The sequence below is a fragment of the Lipotes vexillifer genome, unplaced genomic scaffold, assembly GCF_000442215.2.
Source record: "Lipotes vexillifer unplaced genomic scaffold, Lipotes_vexillifer_v1.1 scaffold664, whole genome shotgun sequence".
NCBI lineage: Eukaryota > Metazoa > Chordata > Mammalia > Artiodactyla > Lipotidae > Lipotes > Lipotes vexillifer.
This window is the reverse complement of record NW_006782421.1, coordinates 1,425,659-1,435,501: the sequence shown is the minus strand read 5'-3', so window position 1 is coordinate 1,435,501 and position 9,843 is coordinate 1,425,659. Positions and strand designations below refer to the sequence as shown.

Here is a 9,843-nt window from a genome sequence, read left to right as displayed (position 1 = left end):
AAACCAAAAAAAAAAAAAAAAAAAAAAAAAAAAGACTTTTAATTAGCTTAGAAGTAATCAAAGAATGTAACCAACATATTGGTATATGTAGTATGATTGCTGGACTAGTGGCTATAAGGTAAAGGGGGAAAATGATACTCTCATATAGGTAGTCATTTTAATTTGTGTATTTTTGCCAAAGGGAAAAGTAAATTAATCACACCTTTGAAATATTTTCCTTGAAGTTGGACATGAAAACAAAAATGATGGAAGCTAAATATCATGAAGAGAAACTTACACTGCAGCAGAAGCATGATGCTGACGTTCAGAAGGTAGGGTATATGCAGTTTATTATTTTGTTGATATTGAATATTTGAAATATTCTAGGTCTTGTGACCATCCATCCATCCATCCCTCCATCCACTTATTTATGTACTTATGGGAGTCTAATAAATGGAATTTGCTAAATTAATATCCTAGCAAAAGTTGACCTTTAAACTTGATTTGCTAAACAGATGTATTTATGTCAATCCTTATAGTTTACATGACCTTTTAGTTCTTCTTTATCTATCGATGGAAGGCTGGTCTTCTTATAGTCCTTTACATTCTATCATTACCTTTCATAAAGGCTGAAATAAGACATCAACTGTAAATACTAGAGTTTGTTTTGGTCTAAGATTCTTTCAGTTTTTTTGGCAATTAAAAATTCCTTTCTTTTTATTTATTTATTTATGGCCGCACCCCGCGGCACGTGGGATCTTAGTTCCCCGACCAGGGGTCGAACCCACGCGCCCTGCATTGGAAGTGCGGAGTCTTAACCACTGGACCACCAGAGAAGTCCCTAAAATCTCCCCTTTAATTTAAAAAGAAACCCTTTAGTTCTCTTTGGTATAGACTGCGTGCACTGTAATGCTAGCACTGCCAATGTAGGCTTTTTTTTTTCAGTAGCTCGTTGGGATTTATGCCTTACAGTATTTCAATTTGCACATTGAAGTATAATTTTTCTTCTTAATGAGCATAGCAAAAGTCATCAATTTATAATTATTGTACACTGAATTTGAAACTATATTTTAGTATTGATTTTAAAAATGTAATGGTATATAATGTATAATTTTAATATATGATGTATGAATTTGTAACTCATGAAAATTGATCCAGATGGAAGCCTGGTGTTGTCTCTTTTGGAACTCAGCCTGTGACCCTGCTTCACAGAGTTAAGTGACAAAGGTGGAGACAGGGAGCTGAGGCCACAGCATCACGTGCCCGTGCTTCCGTAGAGCTGAGAACATGCTAGTATTTAGTCAGGTGCATGTTTGGCTCACCTTCTTTCAGAGCAACAAGACGGAAACCACTGGCTGGAAATTAGCAAGAGAAAAAATATTGAATCCTTTTCCTTCTCCTTTCCTCTTTTCCATTCAAATTTTAAAGGCAAATATTACTTTCTGCTCTTACTAGTATTTTACTTTACTTTAAATGGTTCAAGAAAAACAGTTCTCTTTCATGGATATGTTAGAGATTCAGTAATATAATTTCAATATAGCATTTGTATATGTGCAAATGAAATAGAACCTATTGATGTATAAGATAAATAAATCTAGAAATATATTTGGGAAAATCATGGTAATAGAATTTGAAATCGGCTTCTTGGTATGTCTGTTACAAAGCTCTGTTCTAAGAAAAACATTTAATAATAGAATCCTTTCCAGGAATTTCTCTTTTAAAATAAATTCTGCATGAAAAAAGAAAGCAATGCAACTAGTTTGAAATGCCAGGTAAAATATAAATAAAATCCTTGACCTCATGCTAGATTTGGAAAGTATATTCATCAGTTCGTTGCATGTATGCCATGTTCTAAGTGTTAGGAATTGGGAAGGAGTAAAATTGAGAGCGTTTTATCTATTTGCATACATCCTTTTCCTTTTTTGCTTCTTTATGGACATTGGGCTCAAACTATCTCCTTTTCTTATTTACCAGTCATTCTTAGAGGTGGGACTAAAACAATGAAAGGTGAAGTAAAATGCTGGTGATAAAAGCACTAAGAAAAAGTTGGTTAGACATGGGTGAATAACCTTTTTTAAAAAACTGAATTTGGGTATATAGGAAATATACCTCAACCACAAGAAAAGTGGATATTCATACTTCTGCCTCAATTTGGTTTTCTTTTTTCCCTTTGGTTAGTACATTTTTTTTTCTGCTTGCAAACTTTCTTACTCTTTGGTTATTCTCTAGTTTTTGTGTGTGTGTGTGTGTGTGTGTGTGTGTGTGTGTGTGTGTGTGTGTGTGTGTAGATGTATTTAGAAGCATATAATCATAATTAAGTTTACTAAATGATTCATTTAAAAACTTCTGACACAGTATAAATTAAGGATGTAAAATATCCATGCAATTTTTGACATATTTTGAGCTGACTTTTTTGATTCCCAATAGCAGAACTAAGTATAAAAGAAGCCTATTGCATCGCGTGTTCCCGTGTGTCTGGGAATTCTTGTTATTGTGTGTGAAAGTGAGAAGGACACTAGTGGGAGGGTTCAGGGATGTGCGTGTCTGCAGATGTTCTGTCCCAGTGTGGTGGGGAGGTGAGTTGTACTGTATCAACGTATCAAGTTTCTGGTGGCTTCTCTCTGCTAGTTTGTGACGGCTTAATCTCTGAAGTATATTTTAGAGAATCACCTAATTTATCATTTACAGTCTCCTTAAGAATTGGTACATGAAAATTCAAAGCAGATAACATTTCTTTCGGTAATCTAGTGTAGTTAATATTTTGTCAGTGCACTAAAGTATAATTTTTTCATCTTTTTGGGAAGCCATTTATGGGATTAGCTGAGATAGACTTGCAGAAGTATTGTGCTAGTTTTTAAAAAAATTATGTGTTCCATACATAAAACAATATTGTATACTAAAATATTTTAAATTCATTTGCAGATTTTAGAAAGAAAGAATAATGAAATAGAAGAAATGAAAACTTTATACAAAAAGAAACAAAATGAAGCAGAGGAGACTATTAGAAAACTTGAAAAGAAAGGTGATGTTGTATTGTTATATAAACCTTTTAATAACACTTCCATCTTATTTTAGTTCTTTTTTTTTTTTTTTTTTTTTGCGGTACGCGGGCCTCTCACTGTTGTGGCCTCTCCTGTTGCGGGACACAGGCTCCGGCTGCGCAGTCTCAGCGGCCGTGGCTCACGGGCCCAGCCGCTCCACGGCATGATCTTCCCGGACCGGGGCACGAACCCGCGTCCCCTGCATCGGCAGGCGGACTCTCAAGCACTGCGCCACCAGGGAAGCCCTATTTTAGTTCTTGTATAAAGTAAAATTTTATTTCTGACCTTTTGTAGTATGAGAGGGGAATGTTTACGTGGGTTTTTCCATCGGTCGATCTGTTGGTGTGAGCTTCTACAAGACTTAAGAAAAACTGTGTGTGTGTGTGTGTGTGTGTGTGTGTGTGTGTGTGTGTGTGTGTGTGGTAGCAATGGTGGTTGGTTTGGGTAAAGATTTGGAAGCGTCTGTAACTGTTGCTCCTTCTTAATTCTCTCCCTCTTCACTGGGCTGGAGCTGCCATAGGTCAGTCATAGAATTAGAACTTACTGTCTTTCACAAGGAAGTCTAGAGAAATTACTCCTTCTGGTCTAATAAAATTCATTCCATTAAGTATCTTTATGCCTTATAGTCTATGCTAGTATTGTGATCGACAGAACAAACATTTAAAAAGTATTCCCCATTTACACCTTCATTATGAAGGAAAAGAAAGCATGTAATCAAGTGTTAAATTGACTATGACTATAGGTTGAAACCTTGAAACGCAACAGACAGTCATTAGGGAGAGTGCTGAAAATATTTTGTAAGATTGGATTAGTTGAGAGAAGAGTTCCAAGTCCTGGGATAGGAATGTGATATTGGTAAGTTGTGGAAGGGATGCTGCAAAACCATGTATCTAAGAGTAGAGATCCTATACATTAAGAGACAGACGGAAAAAGATTAAGATAGGTGACTTGACATGACCTAAGCATGACCTTGAATTTCAGATTTAGAAGTTTCAAGTTTATCCCATAGATGCTGGGGAGTCAGAGAAGATTTTTGAGAGGTGAGTTTTAGGACCTCATATTTTGGGTGGAGTAGTCTGGTAACAGTGGGCGTGTGAAACATGGTGAGGCCAATTCCCAGTCTGTTATAATAGTTAGAGGCAGAATGGAGTGAGAGAGAAAGAGAGACAGAGGTGGGGGGGAGAGGGAGAGGGAGAGAGAGGCGAGCACCCCACTTATTAGGAAACTTGGTCTCTAATCCCAGACCTGCTCTTCAGCGTCTGCTGTGTCACATCAGCAAGTCTCTGCGCCTCGGCTTACTTGTTACAAAATGGCGCCATTAGATAAGTAATATATATGAAGTCCCTTCAACTCAAGGATGTTATGCTTCCATGCTTCTGGAATTTTGTGTGTAAGATGATGAGAACCCAGAATATCTGAACGATGGCAGTGGGAGTAGTGAGAATGGGACGGAAGAAGAAATTTTGAAGTGTCTGGTGAATGATAAGAGGTAGGTGATGAGTAAGAGGAAAGTGGAGAGATTTTCCTTGAGCCGCTCCAAATTCCAGTGGCTACAAGAATATTTAAAATTTATTTCTAGGTTTTCTTTTTTTTACCCTGATTCAAACCAAGCAGTTTAAACATGCCTAAGTTTTAAAAATACTATTTCCTAAGGCTTTTTGACTTGCAAACAGGGCTTAGTTTTAATTTTAGAATTGTGAAGTAAAATGTTGTAGATGCTAGACTAATATTAGGTTAACTTGGATTCTGCTCCTTCTCGCCTTATTTGTTGCACAGTTGAGATATAAGAGTGAAAGAAATTTCTATGTAAATGTTTATGAAAATTTTGCTATCTTGAAGTAAGTGAATAAAAACATATTCAGTAAGCTAAGAAAATACTGCATTCAAGCAGATACACAGCTGAATTTATTTTGCCATCCAGATGACACGAATATATTAAACACATTTTCACTTGAATCAATGACAGTTTAAAGCATTTTTAAAAAGAAGATAGAAATTTAAATGATTTATAAGGGAAATCTTTTATATAATTTAAAGCATATTTTGTTTTAGTCACACAAACTTTGGCAGCAATTTTAGTGTGTCCAGCAGCAGCATGTTGTAATGACGGCCCTTCATCTGTGCACTCAGTACATGTAGTTGGGAGTACTTGACTCTGCACCACTCCTTTGCTCTGTGGATAAAACGTTGAAATATCTTTCTCCTCAGGAAATAAGCAAGTAAACCACTATAACACATAATGTAATAAGTGACTTAGAGGAGAAATCTATGAGGCTCACGGGGAATGCAGAGGAGCTTCTTTCTGCCCCTGCAAGGGGAGGAGCCTGGTTGGCGAACGGTCCATAAAGAGGCGCGACTTGGGCTGACACTAAAGATGTGCAGTGTTGCAGCAGGGAAGGCTGGGACGTGCCAGGTAGATCAGTGATCGCATTTGGGCAGCGATGCAGGAGCGGACATGGCCTCGGGGATCTGCAGATAGGCTGGTACGTTCATGAGTTTAAACATATGGAAGTGGCAAAAGATGAGGCCAGAAAGCAGCCAGATCATGCGGAGCTGTTCTCACGCCATAGGTTTTTGGCCGCCGTCTTGTGGGGGAGGGGAGCTGCGGGGTGATTTTAAGTCTGGGGGTGGCGCTACGGGATCTGCACCGTAGGAAGACCTCTGCACAGCGGCGGAGGATCCACTGGAGGGGAATGGTACCGAGGCCAGCACACTGTTCACATTGTCGAGGGAGTGAGTAACGGGGGATTCAGCCAAGGCTGTGGTGGTGGAAATAAGAAGAGAGGAAAGAGTAAGAGAGATTTTAGGGGAGAGAACGGATAAGACTTGGAGGGAAATGGAATGATCTGTTAACTGGTACACTATGTTTTTATTATCATCAGACTCTTAACGTGGCAGCTAGAATTGGTTTAACTATGTTTTCATCATTTTTGACAGTTCAGACCCTCATACGTGAATGTCAAGTTATCAGAGAAACCAAAGATAACCAGATTGCAGAGTTAAAAAAGATATGTGAACAAAGTACAGAATCTCTGAATAATGATTGGGAAAAAAAGGTAAGCCACATAAAATAAAATAGTTATGGAAAAATATAAAGGGTTATACTTTAACGGAACAAATTTAATTATAAAAATAATGGGTGTTCACAAAACCTACAGAAATGTTTGAAAAAATAAAAATAACTTAACATTCTAGACTAACTGGAAATAGCTGTTCGTGTTTTGGTATATTTTTTTCTGGAATTTTAATGGTTTGTAAACTAGTTTTCATTTAGAAAAGTTACTTTTAAGAATTCTTGAATTGAATTAAAGTTCTGAATTTTTTGTCAGAGCCAATAGATTTTAAGCAAAATTAGCAGGGATGTAACAGCAGGTAGTTTTTGGAAGTTAAACTGTTTAAACTTTGGATGTAGGTCCTGGATCATTTCTTTTCTGAAATCTCAGGTAACACAATATTTGTAGCATAAATTTGTTTTTGATGTAAACAAGATCAGTAAGTGGATGGCTTATTCTTGGAGGAGCATTTAATTCCGAAAAATATTTTCATAAAATTCAGCAGCGCCAAGAGTAATGTAAAAAATGCTCATTATGAACGAGTCTTACATAGTCACGTGCAGTACTTTCATTAGGAGCCCTTAGCCATTAGTTGACATCACAGTACGTATGTAAGAGGAAAGAAGCACGTTTTACTTCTTTTGAGGAGCTCTGTGATAAAGATCTGCAGTTAACTCCTCCTCCCGATTGATAGTCCCCGGTTAATCTGGGTTCAGTCTGTTTTCCTGAAAGCTCTGTTGCCTCCCCAGGCAGACACAGGACTTATCAGTGCCAGCCTGGGAAGGGCCCGTGTTCAGCGGGGCAGACTTAGCTCTTTTCTAGTTGCATTTTCATTTGAGTGGTTTTATCTTCTCTATAAATTTGGCATATTTTTCTGCTTGCGTGAGGTCCATTGTGTTCATAGTAGCCCCTGACTCCCTTTGCCCTAGTTCCTTCTTCCCCAATTTAAGTTGTCTGGTGTTTGCAGAGAAGAGTCTCTGTCTCCTGCCATGCGCAAGGGTACGTTTTATGCTTTCAGCTGGACCAGCAGCTCTTTCTTGCAGTTAACACGGTGGTTAGTGGATGTGAAACAGCGCAAATGTGAAAAAGGTCTTTTTTGTGCAGTACAGTTGCATGTAAATCTGGGCAGAGATGAGCGCCTGGTGCAGGCAGCGTAGGTGCCGAACATGAGTGAGCAGCGGGTAGATGTGTGTGTGATGTATGCGGGCATCCACTCAGAAAGTGTGGAATATCTGTACTGCCGAGGTGAGGTGACGCGCGTGCGTGCGTGTGTGTGTGTGTGTGTGTGTGTGTGTGTGTGTGTGTGCGCGTGTGTGTGCGCGTGTGCTCCCTCGTAGAATTCTGCATCCTACGTTTCTCACTTTAAGGCCCAGGTATCCAACTACCTCGTTAAGGTCTCTCCTTTTTAGCTTTTTTAGAGTTATCCTGTGATTGATGCACAGGATAACCTACATAGCCAGGAGAAATGAGAACATGTGTCTGCACAAAAAGTTATACATGAATGTTCATAGCAGTATTATTCATATGAAAACCAAAAAGTAGAAATCAACTGCTGAGTGGATGAATAAAACGTAGTATATTAATACAATGGAATATTGCTGGGCAGTGGAAAGGTATGAAGGACTGGTACACGCTACAACATGGGTGAACCTTGAAAACATCATGCTAAGTGAAAAAAGCCAATTATAAAAGACCAATTCTATGACTCTGTATTAAATGTTCACAATAGGCAAACCTATAGAGGCGGAGAGATGAGGGGCATGATAGCTAAAGAGCACAGGTGTTCTTCTGGGGTGATAAAATTGATTTTGGTGATGGTTGCGTAAGTCTGTGAATATACAAAACACCCTTGAACTGTCTGATTTAAATTGGTGCTCTGTATGCTATGTGAATAAAGCTGTGGGAAAAAGTGGATCTCTCCTTGATCTAAATTCCATCATTCTCCCCAAACTCCATCTTCTTCCTTTGCTGCTGAAGCAGAGCCTCCTCCCGAGGTTCCCCTTCTCCCTGTTCCCGATGGTGGTGGCATCTGCTCGGCTGCCGCACACTCTTCTTTTGCCTCACCTCTCACACCTCATCACTCGCACTTCTGTTCTATTTGTTGTGATTTATTCACATTGTCCCTCCGCTAGGTCTGGAGACCGTGTCTCTGGCCTCTGTCGCTATAACTGGACCCTTGGCACCTCCGCAGTCCGTGCCCCACGACACAGCCGTGTTGACAGTCTTTCTGAAACACAAATCTGGTGTTGCTCGTCACCGTGAATCACCCCAGTGGTTCCCAGTGGCCCTTGGGGCTACGAGGCTCTTTGTGATTGAGATGCTGGTCACCGTTGAAGCCTCTCTTCCTTTGCTGCAATCCGGCTCCCCTTCTTACACTTTTCTACTGGCTGCACAAAACTGTGCCAGTTACCTGGCTCTGCCATGCTGTTTGTAATCTATGGGCCTTTTTAAAAATTGAGTTACGACTCACGTGCCATAAAATCTACCCTCTTAGAGTGTACAATGCAGTGGTTTTCGGTCTGTCCGTGAGGTCCTGCCACCATCACCACTGTATGGTTTTCAGGGCATTCATTCCTGTCAGCCCAGAAGATACCTGGTACCCGCTGTCACTCTCTTCCCATGTTCCCTTCCTCTCCCCTCTGCAACCACTCATCCACTTTCTGTCTCCACACTTTGGCCTGTAAAATCATGCAATACATGGCATTTTGTTACTGGCTTCTTTCACTTATGATAATGTTTTTAAGTTTCCTCCATGTTGTAGCATGAATCAGTAGTTCAATCCGTATTATGGTCAGATAATATTCCATTGTGTTGATGCACCACGTGTCACCAGTTGGTGGACATTTGGTTCCACTTTTTGGATAATAATGCTTTTATGAACATTTGTGCACAGGTTGTTGTGTGGCCTGTGCTTTCATTTGTCTTGGCTCCTGAAGAGGGAGAAGCACTGCCTGCGTTTTCCTTTCCTCGCCCATCGTAGCACTTCTGACGCCACATGTGTGGGCTTTGCACACATCAAGCAGTTCCCTTTGACGCCAGTTGGATGTCCTATAGTTCAGTTCAATTTGACACTGTTTACCTAGAATCAGTATCACATGCCGCAAGTTAAGGTCTCAGTCCCACAAGAGTGTGCCCACTTCAGCGTCAGTCGAAAGTCCCAGGTTGTGGCCTGTACGTCTGACCAAGCAGCTATAAATAGGAGTTCTCACCACTTCCTCCCTGGATTCCATGATTTGCTGGAATGGCTCACAGAACGTAGGGAAGCACTCACTGACATTCTACCATTTAACGATTTTACTGTAAGGGATATAATAAGAGATGCAGGTGAGCAGCCAGATGAAGAGATGCACAGGGCCAGGTATGTGGGAAGGAGCGCAGAGCTTCCCCGCGCCCTCCTGGCACACTGCTCTCCCGGCACCAGCTGTTCACCCACCTGGAGGCTCTCCAAACGCTGTACTTTTGGGATTTTTATGGAGGCTTTATCATGTAGGGATGATTGACTATAAATGTAATCTTCAGCCCCTCTCCCCTCCCTGGAGGATGGGGGTGTGCTGAAAGTTCCCAGCATGGATGGCTTGTTCTTTTGGGTGACCAGCCCCCATCCTGAAGCTGCCCAAGAGCCCACCCAGAGTCACCTCCTTGGAACCAAAGACACTCCTGTCACCCAGGAAATACCAAGGGATATAGGACCTCAGAGCCAGGAATTGGGGGCAGAAACCTATATATATATATATATATATATATATATATATATATATATATATATATAT

General features: G+C 40.2%; 1 protein-coding gene across 2 annotated transcripts in view; it reads left to right on the top strand.

Moving 5' to 3' along the window:
• CEP112 (centrosomal protein 112) overlaps positions 1-9,843 on the top strand; it is a 432,986-nt gene that overhangs the window by 73,159 nt on the left and 349,984 nt on the right. For both annotated transcript variants that reach the window (XM_007455273.1, XM_007455274.1), the window contains 3 exons: positions 225-311; positions 2,902-3,001; positions 5,958-6,076. In XM_007455273.1, coding sequence (XP_007455335.1) covers positions 225-311; positions 2,902-3,001; positions 5,958-6,076 — 306 coding nt within the window. The remainder of the gene's footprint in view (positions 1-224; positions 312-2,901; positions 3,002-5,957; positions 6,077-9,843) is intronic.